Source organism: Aulonocara sp. 'chitande type north' Nkhata Bay, linkage group LG7 (assembly GCF_057382095.1).
Source record: "Aulonocara sp. 'chitande type north' Nkhata Bay isolate Kocher_YH1m ecotype deep benthic linkage group LG7, A_spYH_male_GT1.1, whole genome shotgun sequence".
NCBI classification, from domain to species: domain Eukaryota; kingdom Metazoa; phylum Chordata; class Actinopteri; order Cichliformes; family Cichlidae; genus Aulonocara; species Aulonocara sp. 'chitande type north' Nkhata Bay.
Genome location: NC_141350.1, coordinates 28,447,496 through 28,468,485, shown reverse-complemented (window position 1 = coordinate 28,468,485; position 20,990 = coordinate 28,447,496). Strand labels below are relative to the sequence as shown.

The 20,990-nt window shown below is 41.9% G+C and overlaps 2 protein-coding genes and 1 pseudogene across 2 annotated transcripts; 2 read left to right on the top strand and 1 right to left on the bottom strand.

The window, feature by feature from the left end:
• The first annotated feature begins 1,151 nt into the window (after positions 1-1,151).
• LOC147325347 (sepiapterin reductase-like) lies at positions 1,152-12,147 on the top strand. Its single transcript, XM_086299843.1, has 4 exons — positions 1,152-1,519; positions 10,550-10,840; positions 11,321-11,531; positions 11,791-12,147. The coding sequence occupies exons 1-3, from the start codon at positions 1,198-1,200 to the stop codon at positions 11,509-11,511; spliced, it is 804 nt and encodes a 267-aa protein (XP_086155969.1). The 5' UTR covers positions 1,152-1,197; the 3' UTR covers positions 11,512-11,531; positions 11,791-12,147.
• LOC147325349 (uncharacterized) lies at positions 4,568-7,841 on the top strand. The gene is made up of 3 exons (XM_086299839.1): positions 4,568-5,852; positions 6,010-6,150; positions 6,301-7,841. The coding sequence occupies exons 1-3, from the start codon at positions 5,618-5,620 to the stop codon at positions 7,536-7,538; spliced, it is 1,614 nt and encodes a 537-aa protein (XP_086155965.1). The 5' UTR covers positions 4,568-5,617; the 3' UTR covers positions 7,539-7,841.
• Positions 7,821-9,309, bottom strand: LOC147325348 (uncharacterized; annotated as a pseudogene).
• Positions 12,148-20,990: the final 8,843 nt, after the last annotated feature.

The window sequence follows — 20,990 nt, the reverse complement described above, 5'->3', positions numbered from 1 at the left end:
CTGGATTAAAGCTCCGTCCATATTTCAGAAGATAAGTCTGCAGTCCTTCAGTCACCAGCTCGAGTCTCGTAATTTGATTTGATATACCTTTATTAGTCCCACAAGGGTAAATTTCCTAATTTCATAAGGTTGCCGACCTATTGCATGCAATGGCGGCGCCATCTTACCCTCCGACCATACATACATTACACAAAAAATCACATGGGGAAGACAGGTCAGAGAGGTATAACAATGGAAAATGCACCACATGAGGAAAGATAAGGAGAAAAAATAACTCCCCCCAGACTGAGCTCCAACAGGGAGATCAGTTTGAGAACAGAAAAAAACACCTCTGCACATAACACATGAAAAAAATACACCAAAGAAACACATGAGAAGCAACAGGGGTGGGTAAAGGGTGAGACAGTCGATTTAGACAGTACATCCGGGCCTGCGTGCGCTGGTCTCCTTGATCCACCGTCAGCATCGGAAAGGAATAAGCGTGGAAGGCGTTTGGAAAGGGAGGGGGGATGAACAGTCTTCCACCCAACCCAGGTGGCCTTGCATGGAATGGGGGGAACAGTCTAAACACAGTCGTCATCGGGGTGTTTTTTTGATCGGCTCCAGCCTTGCAACCGCAGCTGGCGCCGACAGGGTCTCCACATGAAGTGATGGTGCTTTTTACTTTAGTGCGAACAACTCATATGAATTTCAAAGCTGTAATAATAATAAATCCAAACTAAGAGGGATGTTTCCCACTGGAGCTGCTGAGTGTGGGCCTAAAGCCTGTATACAGAAGATGAACTGACCTCCCCTGACCCACTCTCCCTAATGTCCAGCAGGAAGCAACTCCTCTGAAATTAATGAGGTAATGAGAGTCCTGCTCAGCTAACCTATGACCTCAGTAAGCTGTTTCTGGACTCAGTTGCTGATTAATAATTGTGAAACTTTAAAGACGTGAGCTTGTGTTCAGCACTCCGTTCATATATGATCTCATGATGTTCAGCTTCGTCTTTCATAACTCTGACTCCGGGTCATCGTGTGTGTGTGTGTGTGTGTGTGTGTGTGTGGTGGGGGGGGGGGGGGGGGGGGGGGGATCACGCGCCTCAGTGAATGAACTCTTTCAAGGTGCAGACAGATGAAGCCGAGAGGTGGCGCCAGAGTGCCGCCGGACTGAAGCCATATAAGCCCAGGAGAAGAAGAATCATCATCACCACAATGTCTTCCGCGGAGTCTGCGAGTCTGGGCCGAGCGTTGTGCATCATCACCGGGGCCTCCAGGGGCTTCGGCCGGGCAGTGTCCCGGGAGCTGTCACGGCTGGTGACGCCGGGCTCCGGACTCGTGCTGGCGGCTCGCTCCGGTGAGGACCTCCATGATGTGCAGGCAGAGCTGGCCGCCTCCGAGGCGGGCCGAGCCGGGCTCAGGGTGGAGAGCGTAGTGGCTGACGTGGGTCGGACGGAGGGGCTGGAGGCAATTATCAGAGCCGCGAAAGACGCGCTTATCGAGCAGATGGATCACGTGATGCTGGTCAACAACGCAGGTGAGGACGGGCTGCGTGGAGTCACGTGTGTTTAGTGTGTGTTTGGCAGAAAGTCATCATCATCATTATTATTATTATTATTATTATTACACGGCTGTGCTGCTAAGTGATGTCTGAAGAGGAGGCACCTGTAACGCCCTCACTTCGTCCAATCAGATGCGCAGCCTGTCTCGCTGCCTGTGGTAAATTAGCTCAGTGACTTGGAAGAAAAACAAAATCAGTTTTGTAAATTAAATGTTTGTTTTTGGAAGTGAAGTTATGTGGTCTGCGGCAGGGCTGTGCAGAGAGGTTTAAAGGGGCACATTGAACCAGGCTGCATAACAACAACACACATTCATCAAGAATCTAATATGGGCAACAAGGCAAAGCAAACGTAGCCGATGCTTTACCTGATGGGTACAATGTTGCTGTTGAGAGGTTGCTGCTGATAGTGCTGGAGGGCAGGGCTGTGTTGATCTGAGACTGTAGACATTAAAAAGTCCATAGGAGAGATGGTAGCTGATTAAACAAGTGTCATGAGATAATAACAAAATGCAAAGATTGGTGACAGCGCTTGGAACCATAAGGCAACAAAAACTGTGAGAAATAATTTAGGCTCTGCCTGTGATTCACTCTTTGCTTCTCTTCTTCCTTCCATCCCATCATTTCATATATCACTCTCCACTTGCTATGTGAGAACAAGGCACAACTTGCTATTGCAATAAACTATAATCTAATTATCCACACCTAACAACTCTTGCACTTAATCTATAATAAAATGATGACAGAAAAATGTTATAGCACTGCCTGTAGTAGCCTCACACAGCTCCTGCTGTTTCCTCCTCATGTCCTTACCAGGCATGTCTGGACAATGTTATATCATGAGTAATATTTTTTTTTTTAAATCCATCTAAATAAAACACACACATGCACGCACACACACTGACATTTTAGACCTTCTTCAGAATACTGTATATACTATGGGCATCATGGTGCTGATCCAGAATCTTTTTTTATTATTATTTATTACTAGAGCTACAATAATAAAGCAATGAGGAGGGGGAAGTAATAAATATGAAATAATGTATTGATGATGATTCCATTTGTTCCACTATCCACTCTGTGCAGGGCAAAGCTTATTACATTTTTAAACTGTAGAGATACAATCATTTTACTGCTGTAAAATCCAAATTTTGTCTTATTTAAAATATAAATCTTATATAATCTGCTTCTTAATGTATGTTCTTTAAAATACAGCGTGTGTTTTTTAATATATTATAATTATAATAATTATTATGTGGACTAGGGCTGCCACGATTAGTCGACTAGTCACGATTATGTCTACTATCAAAATCGTTGACGACTGATTTAATAGTCGACGCGTCGTTTGAAGCTTTGTAAGATCACAAAAGACGCAGGAATATGTAGTAGGATTTAAGAGTGTAATAACGGATTGAAACAGAAGATGGCAGCACTGCATGTACAAGGATGCCAGCTGCCGTTAAACCCCGAAGAAGCAGCTGTGTCCCAGAATTCATAGCGCAGCCCAGCTCAGTTTCCAACAATGGCGGCAGCTAGTTAGTTTTAACTTTACTCTTATTATTCTTTCTGGGTCACAAAATAAACGTTTAACATATTTTCAGGCGAGAATGTAGCTGTGTAAACCTCAAATATCTGCTCAGTTTATCAAGACACCACATATTTTCAAAAGCGCTCCGACGTTTTCGGAGACGTCTGTTACCCACTAGCTCGATAGCTAGCCGGGGGTAAGGCTCACTAGAGCCGTGAGAACACCGGACTCCCGGCAAATCGTTTTCAAACCCACCACCGTCTTTCGCTACTCAGGTTAAACATATGAGTCACTTAGATAACTTAAAAATTTTATTGTTTGGCTTTTTTTTTTTTCTTTTTTTTTAGTATTTTATTTGTTCCTGAGTAAATCTGTTTGGCTGAGATTAAAGTTATAGTTTTTACACAGCTGAATAAACGTCAAGCAGACAGCTGATTATCAGAAGTGTGAGATGCTGGAGAATCTACTCCGGTGTCCTGTTATATTTTAGATAGCAAGGAGTTTATTAAACTTCACTGAAACAAACTATCATCTTGTCTTTATTTTTAGTTAGCACATACCTTAAACACTTGAAGCTGTAAGCTAATGATAGTTATATATGAGCAGATGCTGCTGGTGCAATAAGCTGTACGTTTTACGTCCAATGGATGATGATCTGATTAATCGACTAATCGCAAAAATAATCGGTGACTAGTCGACTATCAAAATAATCGTTTGTGGCAGCCCTAATGTGGACATGCATATTAGATCGTTTTTTAGTGAAATATAATCCCTCCAGAAAGGCAGGAAAAGCCCTGTAACTTACTTTAAAACTAAATATGTTTCTAAATACTTTAAAACTAAATATGTTCCCTAAAACGGTGACAGAGCTACAGACCCATGACAGCCTTACACAGGTAGCCAGCAGCTATGACCAGCACTACTTGTGTAGTTAATAAAAGGACAGGTAATGTTTGTCACACTCGTTTGTTTCAGTTCGTCAGTTGCAACAAGACAGCTTACCAACGTGTACGTAATAAGCTAATACTCCTGTGTGCTACACACTACAGTGTACGCTGTACACCTACTTACTGGTTTTGTCGCATCAGTCTGTGTCTCTGAGTTAACTTGTGTTTCTCCTACAGCTCCGGACCGGAAAAAATGCGCGTGCTCTTTGTGAGCTCGTTCCCGGCTCGTAACCAGCGCGTTCTGCCGTCAAGGGCGATCATTGGTTAAATGTGATCATGTGACTGATGCAAGCCAGATCCTTTTATTTAGCAAAACTGTGATTAATAGTTAAATATTATTGTTGAGGGGCACAGACAGGACTCCGCACGCACACACACATTAAAAAAATAATAATAATAATTTTTTTTTTAAAAAGTTGCCTCAACAAAAGGGCACTTTGGGCACCCATCAGGAAAGGGGCGGGTGCTCAAGCCCCTCTAGCCCCCCCCCCCCCCCCCCCCCCCTCTGCATGTGCCTGGTCTGCGGTTTAGATGACGTGACCGACACGTTTGTATCAGTTTGTAGTTAATATTTCATGAATGCCTTAAATGTGAGGGAATGGAATTCAAACCTCCAGTGAGGAGGCAAATTCAGGGAGGAGGACTGTAGCTGTGTCCCGAAACGTCGGCTGCATCCTTCGGAGGACCCGGCCTTCGCGGTCTGTGTGTGTGTGTGTGTGTGTGTGTGTGTGTGTGTGTGTAAATGCATACGTACACATTTATACACACATCTACATAATAATAATATAAAAAGATGAATAACCAATACAAAAATAAATAAATAACAATAAAAAAGAATGGAAAAACAAGGAACAGAAATAAAGGAGACAAGGGGGATCATAAAATCTCTAAAAGTGAGGTTCCATAAACAAGACGCATAACTTAAATAAGGGGCTAAGAAAAATCAAACTCTTCTAAAAATCTATGCAGTTTGATTGCTTGGGGCTTATTTATTAGCTTAAGAGATTTACGGAACAGGGAGAGTTCGTTTTTAAGAGCAGGCCATGAAGGGGGGGATTTAGCATATCGGCATTTATGAATGTAATACTTAGTTATAATAATGAGATTGTTAACTAAAAACTCACTATTTTTGTCCTTAAGGATTACTCCAATTTGAATATTTTGAAAAGACCAAAAATCAATATTTAGGGCATGGAGAGATTTCCATAAATTCTGGATTGTCACCCATCCATAGAACATGTGCTCTGTTGTTTCCAAAGTTGTTTTACAAATATAACAGTTGTCTAACACAAATTTAAATCTGTCTCTCATAAATTCATTGGAGGGGTAAATATTTTTTGTAGTTCTAAAATGGACTTCTTTAAATTTGGGGGAATTGGAAATTTTAAATATTTGGTTCTGATCAACGAGATCTCAGATTTGTTATAATCTAAATTGATTATTGCATGTTTCATTAACCAAGTCAAGTCCATCTAGTTTAATTTTATGTAAATTTGGAGTCTGTATAGGGCTTTGGAGCGTGATGTCACGGGGGTGGGCGTGGAAAGGATTTTAGCCCGATTCACCATTTTGGGGGTCTAAGCTAGAAGCGATAGCATAGCCATGGTTCGTACTTGCTGTGTGCTCGGCTGCAATGTTCGATCTTACGACCGGCACGGGAATAAGGTTGGATTGTCTTTTTATGCTTTCCCAACCTGGAAGCAACATGAAGGAGCTCATGTATCGGATGTTACCAAACGAAGGCGTCTAGCCTGGATAGCAGCCGTGAGACGAGTTGATATCAAGTTCTGTTACGTCTCCAGATATCAGCTGGTGTGCTCACGACATTTTCATTCCGGTAAGTTCTAAATATGTTCTTATCACACTTCAAAGCTGAATAATATTACCGTTGGTGGTCTCGGAAGTTATAGAAATTGCGATCAAACATCGAATGGAGTGACTTTGCAGACATATGTGCTATGTAACGATTCGCTAATTGTTTCGCACAACTGTAGGGAAGCCTGCCTATGAAATGGATCAAACAAATCCAGACTGGGTACCAACGCTACACATGGGGCACTCCGAAACCCGAACATCACATTCAGACCGTCACAGGAGGCGAACACAACGTCAACAAAATAAAGTACTATTTGGAGGTAAACGACAACCGCACGCCCAGCCACAGTCTCTTATTTTAAAAGTTGATCTTAGTCAATTAACACAAACATTTTTGAGTATTCATACGGCCTTAATGTATAAACCATTTAAAACTTCCCTTGTGTATTTGCACTCTTTTTATTGGACAGGCTTTGACAATGGAGCAGCAGAGTGTGAAGGTGAAGCCTCAGCAGAAGTTACCACAGAAGAGCAGCCAGAGATGGACACCACAGAAGAGCAACACCATAACAACCTTGTTATTTTGGCTGAGGGCCAAATTTGTGCTGGACAAGTAGAAGCAGAGGTAACGGGTGCAGATGCAGAAAACATTGATATCAGAGAGAAACAGACAGAAGATCAACAACTGACAAATGATTGTGTGCGCTGTGTACAGAGCAGAGCAGAAATAAACCGGCGGCTGGAGGAGAACAGAAAGCTTAAATCAAAGTTGGACAAGACAGAGCTGAATGAAAACTTTTTAAAGGGTGACACGGAAAAAGTGAAATATTACACCGGTTTTACTTGTTTTGCTATTTTTATGTCCGTGCTCGAGAATGTAAAAGTTTTCCTACCAGCATCAAAGAAACTGTCACATTTCCAAATGCTTTTACTCACACTTATGCGACTTAGACTTGATCTTCCTGTTCAGCATCTTAGTTATCTATTCAATGTCTCCCACAAAACTCTTTCTTCTGTCTTTTCTGATACAATTGACGTGTTGTATGCCCGCTTTGGAATACTTGTACACTGGCCAGAGAGGCACTGTTTGCAAGCAACAATGCCACCACAATTTACGGACACTTTTGGAAATCGTGTAGCCATCATTGTAGACTGTTTTGAAATTCGTACAGAACGACCATCTAATTTAAAGGCTCGTGCTCAAACGTACTCACACTACAAGGGTACACACACCATGAAATATCTGATCGGGATTACTCCACAAGGTGCAATTTCATTCATTTCTAAGGGGTGGGGGGGCCGTGCATCAGATAAACACATCACAAAGCAATGTGGCATACTTAACAAGCTGTTACCAGGGGATGTAGTTTTGGCTGACAGAGGCTTTGACATCAGAGATGCGGTGGGAATGATGTGTGCGGAGGTAAAGATCCCAGCATTTACAAGGGGCTTCTGTCAACTAGATGCCAAGGACATAGAAAATACACGAGCCATTGCACACCTAAGAATCCATGTTGAACGAGTAATTGGCAGTTTGCGCAACAAATTCAAAATGCTACATACTACCATGCCCATCTGTTCTCTTCTTCCATGTGAGGGTGAAGACGTTACATTCCTTGATAAAATTGTGAGGGTGTGTTGTGTTTTGGTTAACATGTGCCCCAGTGTGGTAGTGAAACCAGGCACAATTGAGACTTGTACTTGTTAATTAATAATTGTTTAAAAAAGAAAACCTTTTTAGTTTTTTGTATGTGTGACTGTATGAACACATTGACATTGCGTTATGTAACCATTTCTGTACCTGTATACTATAAGCGAAAGTTTATCATCACTTTGAACTCTTTGTTTCACTAAAATTACGTTATAATAAAAGCAAGATAACAAATAACTGCTTTGCACTCTTTATTTCACACTTTGACAATTGGTACATGGTAAGTGCTGCACGTTTGAAATCAAGTTATACATATTTCAATGCACTTCTGACAAAAAACTAGACACCAGAAGAAAAAACGTTGTGACCACTCGGGGCTGCATTTCGCTTAGAGAAATGTTTTCCTACAAGTTCAGGAAGGCACACCTTCTGAAAGAACTCCTGAGCTTTCTTTAAATGTGATTCCCAGAAGTGCACATCTGGGAAGATGCGTAAAATTGCCATGTCTTTTTGTGTCCATACCACGAGGTCACAGTGCTTTGCGTTGGCCACAAAGACCTGTGTTTGCACTTGTGAGTAGAAGCGATGTCTTCTTCAAGTTAAGTCCTTTTGCTGTCAACTCGAGGCAGAAGTCTTTGTCATGTGCATTCAACGCTTGCTGAATGCTGTCACATCGATATTTAAATGGACATTTAATTTCTAGGCACCCCTTCCCACAGCATTCACACGTGGTTAGTCCATCAGGAGATGCTCCTACTTCAGGAAAAGCCATGTTAACAAGAAAACCACACATACGGACCTGTAGGTTTTTGTGACATGCTGACATTGTCTGGGTGTAGGCATGTCGAGCATCCTGTTCATGCTCCAGTCCCCAAGTTGTTTGCACATTACAGACAGAGTTAACAGGGTAGCAAACACGATTAATCACAGTAATGGCGGGTTTTTCTACAGTGGTGGCAAACACAGCGTGCATCATTGAAGCTGTGATCCTCCCAGCACGCCAAGCATACCATTCTGGGCTCTTGTGTTGCAGTCTTGTGCGTACCTCAATAGCTTCTGCCTGTTCTTCAGTAACTTTTGCTGTGTTTATGTACTTTACGCAGTGCAGTTGTAGCTCGGTAAGGCCAAGGGACTGTGCACCTGTGCTGTGCAAACACGTCAGAGACAGTGGTAATGTGGATGACTGTACAGTGTGTGATGTGTAGTATTTCTCCAATCCAGACAAACACACTGCTTTATTGTGTTTTTGAAGTGTGTCTAACACTGGTGACAACTCCTCAAACGTAGCAGAGGGAATCTTTCTTTTTGAACGACGGCTTCTTCTGCCTTTCACCACAGACGGTCCGTTTATATTTTCATCAAGAGTCTTTTTTTGTGCTGCTGAAGATGTAAAGTCAATGTTATGGCCAACCTCTGGCTGTATCTTGGTTGTGTTCCCCGGCAAAACCCAGTAAGCTGGTTCATCTGTGACTGTCTTTGTGCCACGTATCCTCACTGTTGCCTCCACTTTAAACAGAAGTGCAGCGACATGGGTGCAGGTCTCAGCAACTCCGGCCATACAGGTGCAGTGTGCAGTTTCGACCTTCCCTGTGGTGCTTACAATTACCCATGGTCGTAATGCAGGTTCATTCAATCTTTGGGAGTGCAGTACCTGTAACATGCAAGGACAAGGTTGATGTAAAGACAATAAATGAAATGAGACAGGGAGGACACTGATTGGCGTTAATAATTTGCCCGATTATCAATGTGTTAATTTGCATCTACTATACAATTATGGGCACATAATATGATAACGATATTTTAGCAGTTCAATGATAGAGGTATAACATTAATTATGGTGGGGGGTGGAAAATGGCTATGTCACTCGATGCACTCCAGCTGACTTACCTTGGTATGAATGACGACGTACTCAGATTTTGGCGGCTTGAAAATAGCCAAATCTTGCACCCAGCCATTTGTAAATTGGATATGCGCCTCCAGTGACTTGTAATTACGAAACTGGTTCGCAGTGTAAGCACTTACTCCACAAACAAGATAGGTGAAGATATCGGGGTAGGACAGTGGCGGTAAGTCGTCTGGGTCTTTACTCCACTGCCGTATGTCGTATGGGTCCAGATTTGCGATGCACTCTATTTTTTTCAAATACCGCTGCTTCGCCTCTGGACGCAATCGATCTCTATACCGTCCGTTTTCTTTCGAGCTGCTTTTAAGCATGTTTCTTGTCGTAGTCGCCGTTCCAATACAGTGTGTTTGTTTGGATCGTAGACCCCCAAAATGGAGCTGCGCTCCCACAATGCATTGCGGCGTGACGTCAACTCCAAAGCCCTATATTTGAAAAATTGTTCTTTATCGTATTTAAAAAGGACTATTGGGATATTCTGTGAAACCTTTTTATAGAACTCGAACGAGCAACTCATGTCATATTTCTCATTAAGCCTGTTTAATTCAAGTATATGTCCATTTCCATCCATTATGTGTCACAGACCAAATTTATTTTGTCATCCATTCTTCCACAAACATAGATTTCCCCCGATTCAATATCACCCTATTATTCCACAATGTAACGTTGTGGGGACTAAAGTTATTTTTAAACATTAATTTCCAATTTAACAAAACTTGTTGATGAAATTTGGAAAGTTTTATGGGTAGTTTAGAAATTTCAAAATCACATACTAAAAGGAATTGGATCCCCCCAACTTTGTTGAAAATAAGAGATGGTATCAAGAACCAGATCTCATTATTATTTTTTAAGAAAGATCGGAGCCAATTAATCTTTAAAATGCCATTCATTATTTCAAAATTGATTGCTTTTAAACCCCCTCTTCATAGTCTTTTATCAAGTCCTTGTTATGATTACTGGATGCTAAAGGGTGGAATGTTGGGGGGATTCTGTAAGTTTTTGCTTCTTCCTAATCACTTTTTTTTTGAACATGTTGTTATTGATTTTGTTAAATAATCCAAATGAATTTTAATGTTTCTGCTTCCTGATGTTTTAATGCATGAACTCTTTAAACCTCTGTGATTCATGCTGGTTTCACCTCTGACCTTCATTACCTCACCTCCTCCAGCCTCTCTGGGTGACGTGTCACGCTTCGCTGTGAGTTTCAGCGACCTCGCCGAGGTGGACTCGTACCTGTCGCTGAACGTGAGCTCCGCCTGGTGCCTCACCGCCCGGGTGCTGCAGGCATTCCCGCAGCGCCCAGGTCTGAGGCGCACCGTGGTGAACATCAGCTCACTCTGCGCCATCAAGCCTTTCCCATCCTGGGCACTCTACTGCACTGGGAAGGCAGCCCGGGACATGATGTTCCAGGTGCTGGCACTGGAGGAGCCGGACGTCCGGGTGCTCAGCTATTCACCAGGTGAGGCAGGGGGCGTGGCCTGCTGAGCTGGTTCGGTTTTCCATGAAAAGACAAGAAGCTCACTGAAGGCAAAATACTTCAGATGTGAGTATGGAGGGCTGAAAGGGTCAAAATTCAAATCAAACTGAAGGATGTGAGGACACAGATTACGAATGTGGGTTTAATAAAATACTTCCATGGCTTTTAGCTGAATAGTAAAAAAAATTTTTAAAAAATAAAATTCAGACTGTAAACAAAATAAAATGAATTCATTGTGAAAAAGGACAAAATTAAAATTTTAAAATAAGTTTTAAATGTTTTTAAATGTGGTTTTTTTTTTTTTTTTTTTTTTTTTTTTGAAAGCGGTTTAGTTTTGACCTCTCTGGCCTGCCATACCAGACCGAGCTGAAGAAATCTGTCATAATGATTCATTAGCCATGCTGAGCAGTAGCAGGCTTCATGCTGTCCATGTCATCACTTCTTGTTTTGTGACCACTCCAGGACCGCTGGATACGGCCATGCAGGTGGAGGCTCGCTCCAGGTCAGCTGACCCCAGCATCAGGAAGTTCTTTAGTGACCAGTTCGCCGAAGGCAAGCTGCTGAGCTGTGAGGCGTCCTGCGCCAAGCTGATGAAGCTGCTTCTGGAGGACAGCTACACCTCCGGTGCTCACGTCGATGTCTACGACCTGTAGACTCGGAGCAGGTAGCACAGGTGCGTCCCGCTGTTCTGGTTCACTATAACCTGAGGTCAGAAAGAGCTTCAGTAAAACAGTGAAAAGTTCAGGGAAGAAAATAAACAGGAAGAAGATAAAGCTTCTACAAAATTAAAATGTTGGGCTGAATAAACACTGTCACGTTGCCCACGTGCTGGCTGCGTGTGTGGTTTCTGAGCAAAATGTTCATGTTTTTTTTTAGTTGTTGTTGTTGTTGTTGGGTTTTTTTTCCTTGATTTTTTTTTCTTTTTCTTTTAGCCCACAGTTTCCTGATGACATCGGCGCAGACCCTAACGTAAGCTCGGGTCGACCCATACACATTCCACAGACTGTATAAAAAGATGGCAACAGCATGACCTCAGCAGAGGGCGCTGATATCTCATGCTGGTTCCCTGTGATGATCTCATCACATCTTGATTCCCGTGCTGTGTTGAAGCCGTTTTCAGGTGCCTTACTTGTTAAAGAGCTTTAAGTGGATCCGTTTGGTGTTCGTGCTGCTTGGTGCATCTGACATGTAACTTCTTTTGTGATGAGTTCACTTTTGTAAACTTGATATTGGTCAAGTTAGAAATAAATCTGAGAGTAGCTGTGTGGTCAGTTTGTGTGTTGTTTGTTTGTTTGTTTTCTTCCATAAATTACAAACTCTTTATTCAGACAGCATCACACAAACAGGAAGTGATCAAATCCTGAGGTTAACAGCAGAGATGCAGCCCTTGACCCCACTCACCTTCACGCTCAACTACAGCAGGTGAGTGCAGGTACTTTTAACACGACCGAGAACAGGAATGGCTGCAGCTCAGGTGTTCTCCACCTCCTCGTTGTCATTACAGGACGAAAAAGATGATGAATGAGTCGTCTTTATATGGTAGCAAAGCTGGGCTTAAGTCTGACTAGGGTTTTTAGCTAGGAGCACTTCCTGTCACCTGTTCACAGCTGTGACTACTTTGTCTTCCCAGCAGAGTTATTCCACTTTGATCACTATATTCTCTGCTCCAAACTAACCTTTGACCTCAGTGTGACTGCAAAGCATGACTGTCAGCTGACTGATGTCCTGTGTGCGACCCACACACAGTGTGTGCGTTGGTCGGGTCACACAGGACTCTCCATAAAGAAACTAATAATGGAAAATTTCATTTTAAAATAAAAATACAAAATAACAATAAATAATTTAAAAATAATGAGCCATGTGTAAGCCTGAAATGATTTATCGAGTAATACAGTTTTACCCAGAAACACTGAGAACACCACAGCGGCAGTGGTGAGGACTCTGGCACAGTTTAATGTGGAGGCAAAGTCTGTTTACACACCAAAGAGCAAAGAGGCGGAGCTCAGGCGAAGTGAAAGATAACAGCAGCTGTTCCTGTGACCACCATTAAACCCTTTAGTGAGAGACCGCTGCAGGAGCGCCCGACCAATAAACTTTGACACAGTTTGTTTCACACAAAGATAAATCTGCTCCAGAAGTTTTATTGAAATCTGGAGATGAGCTGTGAACTTAGCCTGATGCATGTTTAAATCATAGAGCCATCATATTTTAAATGGAAGCGAACAAGGGTGAGTCTAAAGGAGGGTGTGGGGTGTACTAGACCAGATTAATTTGAAGGCTTTGTAACATTTTTCAGATTAAAAGTGGAAAAATATATAATATTGTATTGTTTTGAAAAACCTAAAAAATAAAAGCTTTTTTCACAAGACAATAAAAATTAATGTGAGCTAGTAAAACTGTGAGCTACTGACCGGAAGGATTTTAGGTTAAACACTGAATTATTCATGTCTACACCATCACAACAGAAACTTGCCTCCTATTAACATAAGAAAGCCTTCCAAGAAGAGAAAAGGTACATTTTAATGGCCTAGTTAAGGTTGTGTATATATCTTATATATTTTGCATTTAAGTCGATGTTTAATTAAATTAAATTGTAATCTGAAACAGATTAAAATTAAAACAATTTTTCATAGATATTGTTTACAGTTAAACTTTAAAACATTGCCGTTTTTAAAATAGAAAAGAGCAGTTCATTCTGTTTTTTTCTCTTAATGTTTATTATTCCTCATTAAGAAGACAAAAGTGTTCCTTGTCCAATTACTTCATTACCAAAATAATCGATAGCTGCAGATCTCCAACATCACAAAGTCTCTCTGATGCCTTCTCCGAGGGCAAACCGCTGACCAGGCTGCTCCTGAACATCTGCCCAGGTGAACATCTGGATCTCACTGACTCAGTGTGGGTTCTTCCACATGTTCACCTTCAAACCTACAAACAGACGCAGCATAAAAACCTGATTAAACGTACTCAGCTAATGACAGCTGCTCACTGGCTTCCCCTGCTGTTCTGAGTTAGACTGTAATTCTTCTCAACACGTTTACCCCGAGCAGCAACTTTAACTTTACACGCGCGCACACATACACAGATGCGTTTGTCACGTCATGGTGGGGCTTGGGGGTTTACTGATTATTGATTATTATCTGCAGCAGCAGGACACCTCAATCATCATCAACCAGGCATGATAGTTTCTCCACTGATGGCGCCGATCACCGTCTGCAGGAATCGCCAGACGACCCTCAAACAACATTTCCTCCAATGGCGGAGGAAACGTTGTTTGTCATCGGGACAGAAAACAGCTGACTATCCACCTAGCCACAGAAACCTGAAAGTAGATGTGACATTAGGGCTGCACGATTTTGCATAAAATGAGAATCACGATTTTTTTGGCTTAGAATTGAGATCACGATTCTCTCACGATTTTCTTTTCGAGTATAAATATTTATTGTATACAGTATAAATTCCAGTATAATAATTCCAGTATAAATATTTCCAGTATAAATATTTATTGCACTTATTAACTGCACATCAACTTCGTAACAGTTGAGACTGAACATAAAAACAATAAATAAACATAAAAACAACAAATGTCTCAGGTTTTGTTGTTGCCGCAAAATGTTGTACTGCTTGAAATTCCGTCTCCGTTGCTCGACGCTGCGTGTATAGAGCAGGTAGTGCAACAATAGAAAAACAGTTGCGGGACGGCACTGTGTAGCGTTTGTCTAGGGTGTTGATCATTTTCCTAAATCCCTCGTTTTGCACAGTGTTGATGGGAGCCATATCTTTGGTCAGGTGATAAGTGATAGCCTCCGTAATTTCTTTGTGCCTGCGGGAGTTCGACGTGTATAGGGAAGCACTGTATAAGGTTCCCGTTATTGATGTTTGGGTGGTTGACCGGGACGGATTTTCTCTTGTCACTTTCTCGTCATCCCTGACGTGCTCTCCGTTGTTTTTTCCCTGCTAATTTTAGCATCACACAGCACAGCTTCTGTATCACGTGGTATAAGGCTCCGCCCTTGTCATTTGTTGAGCAGGAAGAGTGAGCCTTGTTTTCATGCAGATTACGTCCCGGATCAAAATGCGGTGCAATCGTCGTCGTTGTCTTTTTTTTTTTTTTTTTTTTAAATCATTGTCATTTGGAAATGAGATCGCACATAAGTATGAATCGACATCGCGATTTTCTAACGATTAATCGTGCAGCCCTACGTGACATCATCCCACCTTCCACCCACAGAGTGACCTACAGGGATTAAAGGGTTGGGTACCCTGTGTGGACGTGAACTTCCAGAATACATGTGATGCAGACCAGGGGCGGAGCGTGGGGGTGGCTTACTGGGCTTAAGCCCGGGTTGTTTTGTCAGAAGCCCGGGGTCTTTTGGGGTGTAATTTTTTCATAGTTAGATGCCTGGCTGACAACTATATAAAACAAAAAGTACACACAATATTCGAAGCACATAGTGCACACTGTGGGAATTTACGACTGTGCGTGAATCCCCCCTGATATTGGTATGATCCGAGCTCAGGCACTAAGCGACTGAGCGAGGGGGCGGGGCAGCTGCTGCCTGTGAGTGCGCTGTTTGAGAAACGGAGCCAGCCATACTAAGGAGAGCTTAAGTTTGACCAGTTACCAAAGCAAATCATTCGTACCGTACAGATAATGTAAATATGACGGTGAATCACGAAAGATTGATGTCAAACTGATCACTTGACCACTATTACGTTACTTGCTCTTCAAGCGAATCAACAAATGGCGAAATGAAAAGCCGAACAAATGCTATTTTTTTTAGAGAGTCTTAGCTTACGTGTGTTTATTTCATATTTTCAGTTCTTACCCTCCCCGACTAAATCGGTTTCAGTTATGTACTGAAATATAAGAATGGACATTAGAGGCTTCTTTCAAAGAAAAAACTCAGGTAAATGTTATTTTATATATTATGCTTTGTATGTTGTTCAGTATATTTCTATGCAAAACAAGAGGGGTTTCAGTACACAGCAGGATATTCACATTTGTAACCAGATATTTACACTTTAGGGAGAAAACATAAAACATTTTTACTGTACAACATCAATTTAGAGTAAACTTTTGTTTTAGATAAATATTGAAATATATTTTGAATTAGTTAAATGTCAGAATAAAGAGAGACAGAGCTGTTTATTTTTTATCACTTTCATTAAATTTAGGAGTACATATACACTAAGTTTATTGTTAATTAATAAGAAAACTCCAGACGATTCCATTCTGAGCTGAAGAAGCTTCTGATAGGTTAGTAGAGTCCATGTGAGTAAACTGGTGGCACAGCTGTGGATGCATATAAGGCAAAACACAGAGCCTGTTTCTGTGACATGGGAAAATTAAGAGATATCAACCAAAACACCAGGAAAAGAATTGTGGAGCTCCATAAGTGTGGCTCACTTTTGAATACAATTTGGTGCCATTTGCAATTAAGAAATACAGACAGTTTCTCTCTTTACTATTAAAGTTAACAAATATGTTTTTTATATTTATCTAAAAAAATAAACATTTAGTCTGATTTGATGTTACAATTAAAAAAGTGTTTTTATCTGAAGAGTAAATATCTGGTTTCAACTGTATATTTGATGATTGTCAGCACAAAGAGGGAGAGAGAGGGAACAAGAGCAGGTGAGACACATGTTAGTCAAATGGTTGTTTACCAAAAGTATCACCGTATCATAGGTCCTCATGTATCTCATACCTAGTGTTTCTTTTTAGGTTTGTTATTTTTCAAATTCTATATTTATTAAGTTATGCAGGCTTGTTTGCACAACAAGGCTAAATAATTATATAAACTTTTCTCAATCTAAATAGTGGACTTTAGTAGAATTAAAAAATAAGTGTAGTGCAGGTCTATGATGATTTTTAGTGCTACTATCATCTAGTTCTGATTCTGGTTCTGTCTTGGTTAAGTCCTAAGTAGTCCTGGGCCCTGTTTCAGGAAGCCGGTTTAGTGCAAACTCTGAGTAAGTATACCCTGAGTTAACGAAAACTCTGGGTTTTCGGTTTCACAAAGCGAGTTCAGATGAAGCCTCAGTGAGTCACTATGATGACACACTCCGTGAAGCTAACCTGCCCCCTAGCAGGTTTACTACAACTAACCCTGACTGTCTCCGCCCCTTTGTCGGAAACCTGACAGTAGGAAGTGTCGGACATGGCGTGCTCCTTCCTTGAAGAGCCAGTAGATCGTGAAGCCCAAATTCTCCGCAGAGCTCTCCGCCGGGAGAGAGTGATCAGAGCGCGTTCGGACATTTTATCATTTCCTGATGATTTCCTGTGTGAACGTTACCGTTTTTCAGCACAATCTATAATTTATTTGGATAACATCCTCAGGCCTAATATTGCTCATGTGACACATCGCGGACATCCTCTCAGTCCTGTACATATTATTTGTATTGCACTTCGGTTTTTTGCAAACGGGAGCTTTCTGTATAATATTGGTGAAGCTGAGCACGTTTCCAAGGCTACCGTCTGTCAGGCAGTCAGGAATGTTACAGTTGCACTGAAACGTCTCCTGTACTCGTCTGTGGTGTTCCCCGGTCATAGACCCACAAGATTCATCAAAGAGGGATTCCACAAAATTGCAGGTATCAGGATGAACAAAACTTAATTCATGATGTGGTGATACTTGAACTACTACTTAAATTTTACATTTATTCCCACGGTTCCCAGGCGTGATTGGCTGTATAGATGGCACTCACATTCCAATCATTGCTCCTTCAGTAAATGAAGGAGACTATGTGAACAGGAAGTCTTTCCACAGCATTAATGTGCAGGTACATAGTTCCCTGTAGCATTTCAAACTAACAAATTATTTCATTATAGTAATGGATGCTAATTTGTGTTCTCTGCACTGTGAAGATCATATGTGATGCTGCCAACATTATCACAAATGTGGAAGCCAACTGCTCAGCCTCTGTGAGTGGTGGTGGTGGAGGACCTCCACCTGTTTTTCGGGCCTCCGCTTTTTTTTCTGTTGGCTATAACGGGCCACATTTGAGCACACAGAGTAAGCAAATATGTACTTGTAATGTGCTCAGATAATTTCAATAAGTGCTTACAGAAAGAAAATTAATGTAGCCTCTAACTGCAATTGATTTACATAGGACAAACAGACCAAGCACTATGGCTCATAATACAATTACACCTTACCTGTTTGGACTATATTTTTATATTTCATTTTTACTTGCTGCCAGGAACGTTTGGGGCCTGTTGGGTTGCACCTGCGCTCACATCACGTCACAAAATCAAATGTATGAAATAAAAAATAAAATAAAATATAATAAAATAACGTGTTAAATGGGTGGAAATCCCTAGATCAATGTTTAAATTAACACTCACGCATTGACTCTGTCGGCTATGTTTTGCCATGCATGCTCCCTTTCTTTTGCAGCTGAGGCTGTGTTACTTTTTTCCCGTGGAATTTGCATGTTATCGGCATATGCTGCCATCAGAATTTCGGCCTCAAGCGCTGTAAAATACATTGACCGCGCCTTCTTTCCCTCCGTCTCCATGGTGACTCGCTTAATCTGTGCTCCACTAATCAGGGCTTTATGTATCCTCGTGCGCGCGTTTAACTTGGGGTTAAAGCAACTCCGCGTTGACTGAACTAATTGTTATCAGCCTTTCTGAAACCGAATATTCCGAGTTGGACAGTTCGGGGTTACTCAACCCTGAGTATCGTTTTTCACTCTGAGTTTTCTAAACCGGCTTCCTGAAATAGGGCCCAGGTCGTTAACAATTTTACTAGCGGTGTTGAAGATGCTGAACATGTGCTCGTGCCTGGTATACAGATATTTCCAAGCAGAGTGAAACTGCTGGGTCGACCCCCCACCCACTTGAAACGTAAAGGCAAATAGGCGGAGCGGTTAGTGCTACGTTTGTGCAGATTTGTGCAGGCAAAATTAGAGTTTGTGCTGCTGCGGTTTCTGAGATATTAAACTTTATTTTATAGGTCATTCAAAGGTCACCATCCCCCCAGACTGCTCCAAAACAGACCAAAATTGTCTACTTTTTTAGTGCTATGTTTGTGCTGATTTGTGCAGGTAAAATTAGCGTTTGTGCTGCTGCGGTTTCTGAGATGTGCTCTTATGGTATTACTGCTGAAAAATGTCTTTTTCAAACGACTTTTCGCTTTGTGTGTTCATTTGTTCAATAAAGTTCTGTTGAAAAAAACTCTTCTTATTGTATTTAATCAGCTAAATTTGTAATGAGTCTAGTTTGTTTTTGTTTGTTTTTTACTTCAATTTCTTTACTTCAGTCGCTTTTCGTTCATAAAACTACGATGCAAATGCTTGAGGATTTTTTTTTAGAGTGGATTAAAAAAAACTTTTTTGAAAACTACATTTGAACATTTTACACTCCCAAGAACACGTTTTGAAAAACGAACACGCTAGCAGTCTTTTGCATCGAATACACATTTTTTTTGGCAGAAAAAAGTATTATTTGGCATTACTGTGTCTGAACAGCGTGTTAAATCTGATTTCTGAACAAGGTAAGCTTACATTTAAAATCCTGAGGTTTTAGTTACTGAGTTAATACATGATATAGCTAACTGTCTGGATCAAAGGGATTTTTTTTTCAGTGTTAAACATTTTCAAAAATACAGCAATTGCAAATTTGCAAATCCAAGAAAACTTAAAAAAAATGTTTCTAAAGCACTTTAAAGACATTCAGTACACTGGACTAAAGTGCTGTACAGTACATATTAATGGGTTAAACACTCAGACTCAAGTCTCAAGCACTGCACCAAGATTATATGCCAGTGGGACTGCCTGAAGAAGAAAACACAACGTGTTAAACATTTCTTTGTCAGGTCATTAGCAAAACTTCTTCAGTCACAATGCTTGGACCATGTAAAACAGCTCCTACAAGCTATCACTGTTGTGGCCCTCAGTGAGGCAGAAGGTGATGACAGTTCTGGAGCCCCTCTTCCTTCAGAAAGGTGCAAGAAATACCTGAAAGCCCAAATTGCTCAAGACTCCATCATCATTCCAGATGAACAGACAGAGGAAAGTGAGAGAGTGGATTCAGTTGATGAGATCCAGACTGACCTACGACACTGGGTAACAGAAATATGTGAGGAGAGCAGGTCACTTGCTGCAGCAAATGGGGATAGAGATAATATTCACTTTCTCCCTGAGATTATTCCTCATATAATAAGAGTGGCAAGTTACTTGCCACTCTGGACAGGAATAATGGTCCCTCTCTTCCAAAGCACCAGCATCAAATTAGTTTCTGTTAGCGAATCAAGTTCAAGCTCCTCACATATCATCATCCAGGGTACAGTCATATGCTCATGAGGAGATCCCACGCAGGTGTAGGCCACAGCCAGGCTCCACCATCAGCCAGCAGGCCACAGCCAGGCTCCACCATCAGCCAGCAGGCCTAGCCAGGCGCCATCATCAGAAATTCCGCTTCCGGGTCCCTCGTGGTGGCCGCCTCGTGCTCTCGCTTCAGTATGCCACCCAAGAAAAGCCCAACACCAGAGGAGGTTGAGGACATTAAAACCTCCCTCGGAGCGCTGTGCGGAGACGTGGCCGCAGTCAGGGCACAGCAGGAGCTGCTTCTGGGGCTTCTGGAGGAGGTAAAACAGCTACGCCTCCAAAATGCCGAGAAGGACAGACGGATCATGGATCTCGAGCGGCGGGTGGATGAGCTGGAGCAGTACACCCGTACGAACGACGTGGTCATCAGCGGTATTAAAATCAAGCCGTGGCCGGGAACGTCGGGGAGCCCAGCGACGAGGAGACCCGCTCGGTAGAGCAACAGGTGGCGTCCTTCCTCCAAAGCAAGGGGATAGAGATGGACCTGGAGCACATAGAAGTATGTCACTCACTGCCCAGGAGGAGTGACAGACTGCCGGCCATCATTATGAGATTTGTCAATCGGAAGAACAAGGTCGCACTGCTGAAACAAGCATCTGACACGAAAAAACGCAGACATCGCGAGGAAGGCAAGGCAACTGAAGAAGAACGGTAAAATACAACATACATGGGTAACAAACTGTAAGATTTTCATTAAGCTAAACGGGACACCAGAAGAGGCAAAAGTACTGATAGTGAGGAACATGGAGGATCTGGACAAGTATAACTGACACCAATGTATCAATTACACCAGGAA